Source organism: Setaria viridis, chromosome 3 (assembly GCF_005286985.2).
Source record: "Setaria viridis chromosome 3, Setaria_viridis_v4.0, whole genome shotgun sequence".
Lineage (NCBI taxonomy): Eukaryota > Viridiplantae > Streptophyta > Magnoliopsida > Poales > Poaceae > Setaria > Setaria viridis.
Genome location: NC_048265.2, coordinates 4903142 through 4916600, shown reverse-complemented (window position 1 = coordinate 4916600; position 13459 = coordinate 4903142). Strand labels below are relative to the sequence as shown.

The window sequence follows — 13459 nt, the reverse complement described above, 5'->3', positions numbered from 1 at the left end:
TTGAACTTAGTAATGTGAAGCAAGTGTATTAGTGTGAAAAAAGTTTCACCAACAGGAAAATAGTCAAGAGTGAGCTGAGGACTATACTTGCTATCTCACATAGTCAGCATCGTGAGAAGTTGTTCTAGGGAAGAACTTATTGGACGTCGTCAGTCCCACAACTCCCTCCTCGCTTGCTACGACCAGTAAATGAAAAAAAACCACAAAAGAAAATGAATTAGCTGGTATTTCCTACTGAAGTTGTGCGGAACAGAAAAAAGATAGCTATACATTCTTAAGTATACAGAAGAAGAAAGGACCATCATTTTCTTTAAGATGCACACAGAGATTAATCTAGAACTGATGATAGATACTGAGGGAAGCATACTTTCATGCAAATATTATGCAAGGTATCTACTAATATTATTTATATGTTTAGCTGACACACTCGCAGTATGCACATATCTACGAATAACATCCAAGGTAATACAGCTCAATTGATCAGCAATTTAATGTACTAGCTAAACCATTTGACATGTTGATTAGAAAAGAAAACAGTAAATCAGTACAGGCAAGCATGCAGCCAGCATGTTGTAAGATGAAAGCACGGAAATAGAATAAGCGTGGTGTTAACTTTTTCAGCGTGGCAATCCTGACTGGACCAGACGGGTGGGCCGACGCTGATTGGACCGATGAGGTGGCCATTTCAGCGTGGCGTGACATTAACAATAGGAGCTTTCACTACAAAGTTTCTCATTGTGTGACCATGTGAAAAGGAGTTTATCACTGATAATTATGTTAGCTAATAGGCTTGATGGTTGATTTACCTTGCAGTAGCGTGGGTTGAGGGGAATTAGTGCTTGCCCAAAATCCTTGTTTTTGATGATTGCACATTCATTTTACTGTTTAAGCAACAGTCCTGCGGCGGCGTGGCCCGTGGCGGTGAGGGCGACGGCGGTCACGCCCGTGGTGGCGGCGGCACCGTGTCGGTGATAGCCAGAAGTGGCGGCCCGCTGCGGGGCAGCGGCACACATGGAGCCTACCTCTCCTGGGCTAAGCTCGGGAGAAGGCGTCTTAGACTCCGATGACCGCCACCGTGGAGAGCTCGCGGTGGATCCGCCCGTACACGGTCCGTGGTGGTTACAGGTGAGCGTGGCTCGGCTCTATGGTGGCGGCGGCGGATGGAGGGCAGCAGATGGAGGACGGCGACGGTGACGGCGGGCGATCGGCTTGGCAGCAGCCAGCAAATTTGGTGGTTGTCAGGGTGTCGAGGTCCTCAGGCGAAAGCCATGACCGGTCTTGACAGGTGCCGGTGACGACGGTGCCATGATGCATCATGCTCCTTGTTGAAGGCGTTGCGGTGAGGAACTTGACCCAGGGACTTTTTCCAGGTGAAAACTGAAGAACCGAAGCAGGTTCGAGCGGCAGGGCGTCTTGACGTCGCTTTCCTCTTGAGGTGCTGTGTTGGAGTCCTTGGATGGCGGTACCCGTTCAGCTTGGAGGGATGGTGGTTTCAGTGTCACATCAGTGTGCATGGTAGAGATGACTAAGTGCAGTTCCTATGCAACAGGAAACAGTTGGCCGTCGAGCAGGATCATCCTAACTTCTGAAGTTTCTAAGAAAATGACAGATGGGAGGAATTAGTTGCTGCACAAGGCCATGGCTGGATAGAAGTAAGAGCATAGAAGAAGTTTGAAGCTTAATCTTTTTAGCTTTCTTTCTTAGTGGCTTGCTTTCTTATTTTCTTTGACCCTCATGTTAAGGCGTGGAGTCTAAGTACTCATATACCTCTGGATTAGGTGGGCGGATTTGTTTCTCTATAGTCGTAGACATTCACTTGTGAATGTTTAAGGCCGGATTATTTCCTTAATAAAAAAGCAAATCAATCTCGATCAAAATAGACAGCCTACAACCAACAACTCAGTTGGATCCATAGTGGCATAGTCCCATACTCAGTGTTATCTGTGGCTGGTTGAATGAACAACATCTAGTGGTCTCACAAGTATGCCTAACAATGTAGTCATCTTACATTTTGCTATCACTTATTGTCTTATTGAGCAACGGTAAAACAACTTTTCCTTAGTCCAATCATATCAGATTGGACAAACAAATTAAATTAAGATTTGTCCTTGCTGAAAACAGATCAGATTGAACAAATCTATCTCCTTTTTTTTGTTTCCTTTTGGTTCTGTCACTCTACATGGTTAGATGTAGTTCAACCTTTTTTTTTATAATGCATCTATAAGAAGGCATTGTTCTTACTGAGCTAATTACAAAATTTCCACACAGGTCCTTCGTCATTATGCAACACCATCCAGTGAAGCAGTGGGCTCGGAATTGGATGCACCCAAGGTGAAGCGTAATCGATCAAGTATCTCAAAGAAAAGCGAAACAGCCATGATGCTTCCACTCCATCTCCATTACGAAGATGTACTTCGTCAGGATCTGTTGCTCAAACAGAATCATGCCAATATCATGCAAGTTCCTGGATTGTACGAGATCAGATTAGTACCAAAAGCAGGTTCTGATTTGAGGGTCCCAATCGGAAAATTGGCTATGGAGATTTTGAGTGGCCAGAGATTCAAAGAGGCACAAAGTGACCCTTTTGCTAAAGCAAGAAAGTCTGCTCGAACCAATCCATTCATTGGTGCTGGCAAAGGCAGTGGCAGTGTCTTTGCAAGACAGAGTGTTCTCCGAGGGCATGCAATGTACAATTTCTTGGTCAGAATGTTGAAGTGATGTCCACGTTAGATTCTCGGGCCGAAATTCGGGAAAACAACATTAAGTTCTTCATGGAGACGGAGTTCTGCGAGTTCTCCCCGGAACTGGAAGAACACTTTGAGATTTTTGAGCATATCCGAGGGTTCAATGTGACTATTGTCACGTCGGCCGGCACAAAAGATGAGACCTCGCTACTGTGGAGCGGCTTCATGCTAAATGATGAGGGGGAAACCAAGTAAGGTAATAATGTCAATCTTTCTTTCCGCTTAACCTCCCTGACATTGTACTTGGCTACTTGCTGCCCTGCTTGAACTGAACCTTCAGTTGTCTGTTTGGCAGGGGCTAAAGGCGGTCAGAGCTGTCAAAATGGTTCTGGAGTTTTGGTGGTTCTTGCTCAAAGCAGCATCCAGCAGTTTTGTAGACTGAATGAAGCTTGCATGAATTTTATTTGTAGCAATGCATGGAGCTCATGCTTAGTTACTACATCTGGTACTATGGACTTTATAATCTAGGCTCTAATAAGTATCTTTTGCTTATTTACGTGGATCCTGCTGTAATGGTAACATGGAATGTTAGTTTCCGTTTGTCAAAACCAAATAACCAATGCAAGAGAGGGCAACGAAACGGAGCTCATCTTTACTCCATTTAGTCCTGTGAAGTTGATCCATTTTGCTTGTGTAATCGTGTAAACTTAATCATTGTAAGGGGGCATATTTACTTTTGCTCCCTATAATTTTTTCCTAAGAAATTATGCATAAAGAGATATATAAATGTTCTTGTGTTAGTGTGACCGATTCCAAAACAAAAACGAAATCGTTGGTTTTTTTTTTAAAGAAAACAGATCGCACCCAGGGTGGAGGCATAGAGCCCATGGGCCATAGTCCACAGCCCATGCTCACCGTTCGGCATCTCCTCACCTTTCCGGTTTCCACCACACAAAACAGAGGAGCGGAGATAATACTTGCTAGCTCCCATCTTTCTGGTAAAACTGAAATCTTGCCGTTTCCATTCTTCCCCAGCTATCTTCTCATTTCCTCCTCGCAACCTTGGCGCTCGGAGCCTCGGTTCTCTGCAGCTTGCTCCGATCCACCCATTGTGGATGACGCTGGCAGCGAGCGCAGTCTCGTGTCGCGGTCCGCTCCCCTCCAAAGGTGCGTTTGTCATCGATCTTCCAGCGTTCTTGGCCCGAATAATTTTCTGCATCCGATTGTTTCACTTCGTGCAAAAAAAAAATCATTCTCCCCCGACCATGGCCTGGGGGGGAGATACCGAGATTTCCCTTTTGCTATTTCGGAGATTGGTTGATGCCTGTTGGTGATGTCAGCCCATGATTGCCCTCTAATGAAATGCTGATGCTTTGAATTCAATTATCCACTTGTTCGTGTTGGGATATTTCCTTTTCTTCGACCGCAACAGTTGTTGGATCCTTGGAGGAAAGGGAATAATGATAATGGGAAACTCGACGGACTATTCTTAAAAAGTTACTGCAGCAATGGGAGGAAACAGTATTGCAAGGCATAGAGTAAAATGTCATAGGCATCTATACCGTAAAATTGATGTTGACAGAATCAAAAAGACATATACGCATCCAGACAGGCGGCAATTGGTGCTGTAGCAGCTCTTCCATCACAATTTATGTTCATTTCAGATTAGGGAGGATGAACATAGGAGTCTTGACTTTTTCTGTGTTAATCGATCTTCTTGGCATGTGTTTACTATATCCGATATCATGTGCAAATGTCTGAAAGTATCATTCGTTTTTAGAAACTATTGCTTATATCATTCTGGCATCCTTACATTGACAGATGATACTTGATTAGGTTGGAAATGGCAAAGTCCAATTGCTACATGGAAATATATGCGTTCTGGCCGACATAATGTAAGCACTGTTCTGCCATGTGAGTGAATTTTAGTAGCTCTTGATGTATGCATATGATAAACAGATGTTATTTGATATTGAAGGCGGTCATAACATTTGCGACAAAGAGTACTAAGAGGGAAAGGAGAAAATTTCAGAACAAGCCAAATGATTCACTGTTGATAAGTGAGGATGCTTCTTCAGGCAGTGGAGGAAGTGCCAGCACAGGCCTTGAGGTCAATGGTGAGGATGTTGCTACTGATGATCAAATTTCAGGTGCCCCAAGGAGTGCTGTTCTTCAGGCTTGCACTCTCACATCAGGCTTGCTGCTTGCTGGAGGGCTTCTTCTTCGACAGGTAAAACCTTAGTTTTCTCTAGAATAAATTTCAGATCTCGAGACCACTTTGATAGTGAAATTTGAATGTAGCTTTGCCGCTTTGGTGTAAGTTATCCTAAGCGTGTATAAGTTTATGCTCTGCTTACTTTTTGCCTCTTTATCAAATCCTTAAAAAATGGCTGATTGTCTACCACAGGCATCACACCTTGCATCTTTAAATGGATGGCCAATTTCTGATCCTACAGATGTGTCATGTAAGCTTTTTTCCCCATCTTTGCAAATAAATAAGATTCATGAAATATTGCTAACTAGGCAAAATGCCTTGTAGTATATTAAACTACTGCTTTTCTGCAGTCAATTTTGAAACTTGGCATCTCGAGTTGGTAGCAGGACTTGTAATAGCAATCTCCTCTAGCAGATACATTCTGCTACAAACATGGTCAGATTTCAGAGATTCCAGTGAAGCTGCAAATACACAAGTATGTAACTATGTACATCCTTTGGAATCATCTTTTGAGTTCTCTTTTGTTGGAGTTATTGGTTTCACATTTTAACATGCTGATAATAAGGAACATAATTTTAATATCTCATAGAGGTTCAGCAGAATGAGAAGTGTTCTGTTTAACACTGAAAGATATAGTTGCCCCACAAATTGTATGTTCTAGTCTGTTACCCTAATGAAACATAAAAAATTTTGTAGTGCCTTGCACCAGTGCAGCTCATTGACGAAAAGAACTTGCTTAACATGCAGCCTTCCATCTACTCATTCTTCAGTCCCATCAGTTTTGCATATTTGCGACTACCAATCCAGACATGCAGGTGTAGAATACTAGGATCTCTTTTCATTATATGGTCAACACTTAGAGTGTAATGTCTTCTTTTTTTTTTGCCAAGCTTACTCAACATTTTTGGATACTGCAATCTCTTAATTGAAATACACACTTAATTATTTTCTTTTCTTCCATTAGATCCTTACGTCACTAGAGCCTCTGGACTACATTTTTGTCGCTTGTCTACCTGGGATAAGTGAGGTGAGCACATCAATTAAAAGGTATTTCTTAAGAACACTGGTTTGATTAATAATTAAAAAAGTTGATGTACACTTATAACAGGAGTTGCTCTTTCGAGGGGCACTGATGCCTATCTTGGGATTGAACTGGATTAGCGCCCTTATCATCGGAACCATTTTTGGTGTTCTTCACTTGGGCAATGGCAGGAAATATTCATTTGCAATCTGGTACGTACTTTTCTGCAGTATTTTTGCATATGTGCAATGGGGAAATATTTAATGTACATTTCCTGCTATACACATAAGGATTAGCATGGTGATAAGCTCCAGATATTTTCTTACACATACTTTTATGTTTCCAGGGCAACATTTGTTGGATTTGCCTATGGTATAGGAACCATAGCTTCCTCAAGCGTTATAGTTCCAATGGTTTCTCACTCCATAAACAATATTATCGGAGGTTTACTTTGGCGCTTTACCAAGAACTCACAAAAATAAGTATATATAATACCCTTAACAGTCATCCCTGTAAGATCTTTCACTAGTTTAGGCTTTTTAGTCCTTACTAGTTCTGTTGTAAGTATTTTTTTTTTTGAAATTGATTCTGTTGTGTGTATTTTTTTTTCATTCATGTATTTTCAGTAGGTGTAGGTATAGTAACTTCTCATCTTCTTGTTTTCCTATGACCATATGGAAAATGAAGTTAAAGACGACTACCTATGGAAAACAAAGTGTGGGTTCATGGTCAACAGGATATAAGTTGCAATAAGCTTGAAACTATTCTTTACTTAATGGGTCACATCCATAGGTAGCTCTAAGATTGTCAAATTCAGAGCTGTTGCTTCCAGATAACAAACAGAAATAACTAGCAATGAAATTTTCTTTTCCAGTGCTCATCCATATATGAGATAGTCAGACTTCGCCATTGATGACAAAATGAGGAAGTGCTGTGAAATCAGGCCCGGCTTCGTTGTTGGGGAACAAATAAATGAAAACATATTGTTCATGCCACGTTCTTCATGGAGTCCACCTTTCACAAACTGGTGGGGACCTTTGGATGTTGCAGTAGCAGCAGGCCACACTGCAGTTGTTGTTGCAACCTGACAATGTCATCCAGCAGAGCTGCAATCTATACTCATACCATAATATTTAAAATCAGTTTTAAGGCTGTGATAAAGCAATCTATATAAGGCACTATCGGCTAGAAATGCCAAGCCAAAAGATCATCAATAGCTGAAAAATATTCTGAAAGAAAAATAGTTAAAGCTTACGAGCACCAGAGGGCGTCCTAAAAATAGGTCCATGTTTAGAGCCCGGTAAGAGTACCTGAAGAGGAAATTTAGAAGTTCTAGACAAGCGTTAATCGATGAATCTATTTGATTAGGACCTGCTTATTTACCGATTACCATCCAAAAAATGCACAAACCCTTCAGAAGGTATTAAAGAATTAGAGCATCCTCAGCAGTCTCCTAATAACTAGTTTACTGGGATATCCCAATATCCATTTTATTGTCATTGGGAGAGTTATTTTTTAGTCTCCCAATAATCTCATCCCAATCCAACCACCATAGTAACAACTTCTCCTTCATTCAGGGAGAGTACAACTTCTCCTTCATTCAGGGAGAGTTGGGGTGAATTAGTAGGTTGTCCCAATAATTATTGAAAAAATGGAAAATTAAAGGGAGTCTGCTGGAGCACTAATTTCTTACTAATTCTCCTAACACGGTAGTTGGATTAGGAATTGGGGAATTACTGGAGGTGCGCTTAGAAGCCAGCAGCCTCGGAGAAATTCTGTTTCACCCGTGAATTAGGTGTCACCTTAGCATATTAAAAAAATTGCATTGAAAATATCTAGTGCATATGAATATCACAGGAGTCCATATTATATTCGTTTCCAAACTGCACCCATGCAGGGTGATCGCACTCTGCTCTGTTTGTGCTTACTACCTACCTGGATAGGTGTTTGTCTGGGTACACAGGAGGGAGTAGGCGTTTGAGATCCCCTGCCCGTGTTGGAGGCTGCCCGAATTCATTCGTCCCCAGCTAGCGACCACCAGGTTCCACTTGGGTGAGTAGGAATAATTGTTGGCACAAGCCGTCGACAGCAACCCCGTGACTATGACTACTGACTACCCCTGGTGGCTATGTTCCTGCGTCTGAATTTTGCGGAAATGAAATCAGCAATGGACGAACTGTGTTCGTCGCCATGACCGGCACTAGGACGGAAAAAAAAAGGCATCATAATCATGTACAACATGTATGCCAGAAGCGACATGCACGAGAATCAATCCATCTTATACTCAAATCAACACATGAGCACATGAGCGAGGAAACAGAAGAAAGAAGAGGCACATCGATCGGCAGCCACAGCCCAATACAAATGAAATCATCCTGCCGTCTGCCATGGCCATGACCCCCATCATCGTCTACCTAGCGCATCAGGCGCTAGCAGGGGATCTTGGAGGTGAACCAGGTCATGACGTGCAGCGGCGCCTTGACGAGCTCCACCGCCGCCTCCAGCAGCAGCGTCACGCACAGGCAGCACGGGCAGATGCACGAGATGGGCAGCCTGCACCCACCGCAAGCCCCGCCTCAGACACAATTCACATGGAAAGCAAAGCATACCAAGTCCAAGAACGAAGCATACCCGATGATCCAGATGATGGCGCCGACGATGGAGACGAGGACGGCGAGCACCGCGAACGGCAGGCCCAGCAGAAACCCCAGCGGCCGGCACTCGCGGCCGTCGTCGCCGCCGCAGCACATCGCCGACCCGGCCGCTCGCTCTTCCTTTCGTTCCCCCACACCCTTTGCAGCTTTGCTTGCTTGAGTAGTGAGCTGATCGATTCCTGCTACTAATTCTTTGGATGGCGATCTGGGCCTCCTCTCTAATAATGCTATCTAAATTCGCCAGGGTGGTCGCCCTTTAGATGAAGAGTATTCTATACGGTGGTGGGTGACTTGTTGAGTGGGAGGGGGCTGTTCCCATGTCGCTGTCAGTGAGGGCCCTCCGTGTCAACGTACCCGTTTTCCATTGACTGTTTGTCATAGCCACCAAAATAGATTTTTGCTGAGGTAAACTGCTCTGCTGCTAGATGTTCTTTTAGCACTCACAGGCTTCAGCTTCAACAATGAGAAATAAGGGCAGTGCTACCATTGGATCGCCTGACAAACCCTTTGATCTGGAGTGTGAGCTCATACACCGGAATAGAAATAGGAATCCTGCAAAAAGAAATTGCCATTTTTTCTGGAGTTTATAGTACATTCTTTTGTCACAAAGTACATCGGTCTTCCTCTTCCACCAAGTGGTCATTGCCCAAAACAAGAGGGCGCATACATGTGCCAATATTATTTGGTGGCTGCTATACATAACAATACAATCTACACATCGATAGTGAAATGTACAAAACAAATTTTTGGTACCTTTCGCAGCCAAGATGTGGAGGGAAAGATAATTCTACAACCAAAAGGTTCTGAACCGAACACCCCCTTCCAGTATATAACCATAAAACATCAGGGTTTGGTCTCATCAGTGTCAGCGGTGGGTGCGCTTGCATATTTGGGTCTGGGAAGTTCGGCAAACGATGGTTCCCTCTGAAAAACGACTGCCGCGGCACGGGTCAAGATGTGCGCGGTTAGGCCCCAAATCACAAACTTTTTGCCGTCTTCCTCATAGTCGAAAAACTGGACTGGAATATCTATGCCCATCCAATTCATCTGTTTTGTTCTCCGGTGGTCGTCCTGTTCATGCAATGCAAGTTGAAAACTAAGCGATGCAATGTTCTTACTCACACCATATGAATAATCTAATGAGCCAAAAGTAATATTTATGGAGTCGTTACATTAAAATGAATGATAGAGAAACAAGTACCTTTAGAAACATCTCCAGTGGTGCGTCAAAGATGTCCTCCACTTCAGCTTTGTTCAGGACAGGCTTGAACAATGCTTTATCCGAAACCATGCCAATTACAGGAACAACATTGACGCCGTTCTGCAAAAGAAAGGCTGAAGCATAAGTTCCGGCCGATCTGCACTTCCACTGAATCAGGAGAAAGCATATTCTAAATCATAAATACAGATCAATATTCGTGTAGCGATTTGTTCATGATTTTTGAATCATTTATTGAAAATTTCTCCCCTATACTGATTCCAAAAGAGTGGAGCCAAGGTATGAGCTATACATAGTTCTTGATTAGTTCATCCAAATATCCAACCATGAAAACATGACGTCAACCTAAAAAACTAGTTCATATTGGTTGTCCCAACGTCATGTTTTCTTGACTGGAAGTAGTACTAGATTTCTTATATCTATGTATTTTGTATCACTTGGTCCTTCCTCAACCTCAAAACTTTTATTCTCATGGAGTTCATCCTCGGTTTAAATAGTTTAAGGAAATAAAAATGTTTCATCGGCCAACTGCTCCTTTACTGGCACTCACTTGCTCCCACAGTTCTTTGCTGCTTACAATAAGAATGGTTTCGACACTGGCGAAAACTATGTTCAGCCTTGATTATCATCAATTTAAACAGGTAAACTCAGAGCACTTTCCACCTGAACCTCCCATCAAATTCTTAGGCCTTTATTATTGTCCATTTAATAAGGTCATTAGTTTAATACACCCATTGACATGGAATCTAGCCAAAGAGGCAGAATAAGTAAATACATGATGACAGTTGACAGTCAATAGATGAAACCACATGATGAATTTGAAGTTAAACAGGCCACTGGAAGAGAGAAAATTCTACTTCACCGCATAACATCTATCCCTACCCAAACCAACAGTTTCAGTATATTTCAGTTTCAAATATTATTTTAATTAACATCTGGTAGAAGCTCTGCACAGTTTGCAATTTGATTGAAAAAGTTTGGTATTGGATTGTCAATCCATATCATTCTCAGAATTTTAATATTTGCAAAGAGAGAATTTTTATACCACAAAAAATAGCTCTGAGATAGAACTTTCAGGTTCTTTTTAAAATTTTAAGTTTTTAACTAAATAGGTTCAGATTATCGTTTTTTACATTATTAAAAATTATCATACTTCAAACAGAAAAATGCCAATCAAGTAAAAGAGGATGTAGATCTGTATCCAGTGGATCAAGAAATACCAGAGGTAAGAATTCAGTTTGCATATTTTGGGGTACAAGTGATACAAACTTACAAGTTCAGGGGCGGGGCAGGTTCTCACCTCAAGGTTTCCCCAACAATTCATTTCTGGATCATAAATGGTGGGACAAGCATGTGTATTGTTCTCAGAAATTGATTATAGAAAAAATGCTTGGCTTGAGCAATGTGGCTGGAAAGGATTTGCAATACATTGACCAGAAGATACTGAATGGTTAAGATATATCAAATCAACCAACAAGAATATTGTGACTCATTCATTTCAAAAAATATCATTACTCATACTTATCTTGAGTTATTGTCTCTAAGGGCATCATGGTCAACATTTAACAACGATTGGCTCTAGTTATGGCTCTACTTATGACATTGATAGTTAACAGTAAAACCCGGAAAATAAGAGTAGACTAGCCATACTCCAGCAAGAAGAAATCCAAATTGTTGTGATTGAAGCTATTTTGTTCCCTTCATTCAGAAAAGGAATGGTATTTAGTTCTCACGCATCTCAAACCACAGGACTTGAAAGATGCAACATCATGATGCGTCCATAAACTGCTGCTTCCGTTACTCCTACTGCTGCACGGCATTTATACTTCAAGGGGGCTTACGACAAAATGAGCACCAGACCAATACTTGTGTATGGAACAATAGCTCGACTTTGATACATAGAGTAGAGAGTGCACTGCTGATCCATTACGTGATTCTTCATCACGAACTGGTTGGCAAAATTAACAGTTGTTGCCTAGGATATGTATCGTAGCAGTCTAGCGGAACAAGAAAATTCCGGTTTACCTTGGACAGGAATGGCTCAAGAACTGTCACAACAGAGACAATCGCCGGGTCCAATCCAATCTCCTCCTTCGCCTCCCGCAAAGCCGTGGCCTTGGCATCGGCGTCCCCCTCGTCAACCTTCCCTCCGGGTAATGACACCTCCCCTGACAATTTCCAAGAAATTCAAGAACTCTGACGAACGAATTGGCCAACATGGAACCAACATATGTTTCAGATTTAGCCAGTAAGGCAAGAATCACAGTGTCCTCCTACCGGAGTGGGAGGAGAGGGAGGAAGCGCGCTTGGTGAGGAGGACGCGGGGCCCGCAGCTGGGATCCTCGAAGAGGCAGACGAGAACGGCGGCGGGGACCTTGGAGGCGGCCGGACGCGGGCTTTTCGCGGGGACGGTGTCGGCTGCGGCGGCAGGGGCGCCCACTGAGGAGAGCTCGCCGGAAGAGGAGGCGGCGAGATGGCGTGTGAGATGGGCCAACCGTCTAGACGGAGAGGAAGAGGAGGGGGAGGCGGCCATGGCAATGTGAGTGGAGGTGAAGAGGCGGGTAAGGAGAGGCCTCATCGCAGCGACGGTGATAACGGCGCAGCAGCGGCGATACCGAGGTGGGGTGGAGGTTGGAGGGGTCGCCGCCGGCCGCCGGCCGCCGGCCCAAAGATATTGACCAACGGCAACTGCCACCGTCTTTGGTCAAGGACCATTATCCAATGGAAGCGATCTAGTGTGGCTTTTTTTTTTTTGGAAAACAGAATTTGCAACGAAAATGTCAAAAGGAAATAAAGTTATATTTTCCCCATGGAGTATCGCCTTAATCCACCTAAATACATTACCATGTTTTTTTTGTCTATTTAACCCTGCAAACTATCTATATCGAGTCAATTTGCTATTCAGTCCTAAGGATGTGGTTTTGTCCCAATTGAGCATGGAAAATCATGTTATCCGGTCTTAGTCATAGTTTCATCCGTCACTCCTAACATCGATATTAGACTTAAAAATATTTTATAATGATCAAAAGAATGAAAATATTTTGTTTTCATATACTTGGATGTAAAATCATGAAGTTAGATCTTTGAATTCAAATATTTCAAAAATTTTAGTAAGCAGTTAATAAAGTTTTTCCCATGCATAGTATGCAAACAATTCCTTAGGTTATTTGTTTGATATACTTTGTTCTTATTTTTGAATTAAACACAAAAGTGTTTAAACCACTATCTTAGCATCCAAATTATGGATATTGAAGTCAAACCGACTTTTAAGAGGTGTTTGCCATATGTTCAACTCTAATAATTTGTATACTTGTCCATCACTAATTCTATACATTGTTCAAATTGGAGTTGTGGATACATGGACGGTATATTATTGAGCAATTTAAATGAATATGTTTAGACCACTTTATTTTATCATACACACTCAAAAATCATGTAAGGAATATCGTGAAGCTAGAGTTGCGTTAAACATGTCCTTAGTTTGTTGGATTTTACCAATGGTAATGCTCAGCGTCGTGCGTCCGATGAAGCTAATAAAATCGGACCCTACGTGGCCGCACGACATCCACATCTACTCAGTAGATATTTTTCCCAGTGTCTCACCACTCATTCTTCTCATCATATCATATCTATGCTCCTCTCTTATCTATTCCAACACAGCAGAGA

The 13459-nt window shown here is 42.5% G+C and overlaps 3 protein-coding genes and 1 pseudogene across 4 annotated transcripts; 2 read left to right on the top strand and 2 right to left on the bottom strand.

Moving 5' to 3' along the window:
• The first annotated feature begins 2271 nt into the window (after window positions 1–2271).
• On the top strand, window positions 2272–2939 carry LOC117850909 (large ribosomal subunit protein uL5m-like; annotated as a pseudogene).
• Window positions 2940–3660: 721 nt separating this feature from the next.
• On the top strand, window positions 3661–6691 carry LOC117848739 (uncharacterized). 2 transcript variants are annotated; one of them, XM_034730262.2, is made up of 8 exons: window positions 3661–3851; window positions 4521–4579; window positions 4663–4914; window positions 5092–5149; window positions 5250–5374; window positions 5864–5926; window positions 6008–6132; window positions 6267–6691. In XM_034730262.2, the coding sequence occupies exons 1-8, from the start codon at window positions 3800–3802 to the stop codon at window positions 6400–6402; spliced, it is 870 nt and encodes a 289-aa protein (XP_034586153.1). In that variant the 5' UTR covers window positions 3661–3799; the 3' UTR covers window positions 6403–6691. The 2 variants fall into 2 exon arrangements, with proteins under 2 accessions (XP_034586153.1, XP_034586154.1); XM_034730263.2 differs by having other exon boundaries at window positions 3695–3851; window positions 4506–4579.
• Window positions 6692–8178: 1487 nt separating this feature from the next.
• Window positions 8179–8984, bottom strand: LOC117848742 (signaling peptide TAXIMIN 1). Its single transcript, XM_034730265.2, has 2 exons — window positions 8552–8984; window positions 8179–8473 (listed from the first exon to the last, which is right to left on the bottom strand). The coding sequence occupies exons 1-2, from the start codon at window positions 8668–8670 to the stop codon at window positions 8350–8352; spliced, it is 243 nt and encodes an 80-aa protein (XP_034586156.1). The 5' UTR covers window positions 8671–8984; the 3' UTR covers window positions 8179–8349.
• Window positions 8985–9124: 140 nt separating this feature from the next.
• On the bottom strand, window positions 9125–12512 carry LOC117848741 (nudix hydrolase 11). Its single transcript, XM_034730264.2, has 4 exons — window positions 12071–12512; window positions 11819–11961; window positions 9776–9895; window positions 9125–9645 (listed from the first exon to the last, which is right to left on the bottom strand). Exons 1-4 carry the CDS (start codon window positions 12369–12371, stop codon window positions 9418–9420), a joined length of 792 nt encoding a protein of 263 aa, XP_034586155.1. The 5' UTR covers window positions 12372–12512; the 3' UTR covers window positions 9125–9417.
• Window positions 12513–13459: the final 947 nt, after the last annotated feature.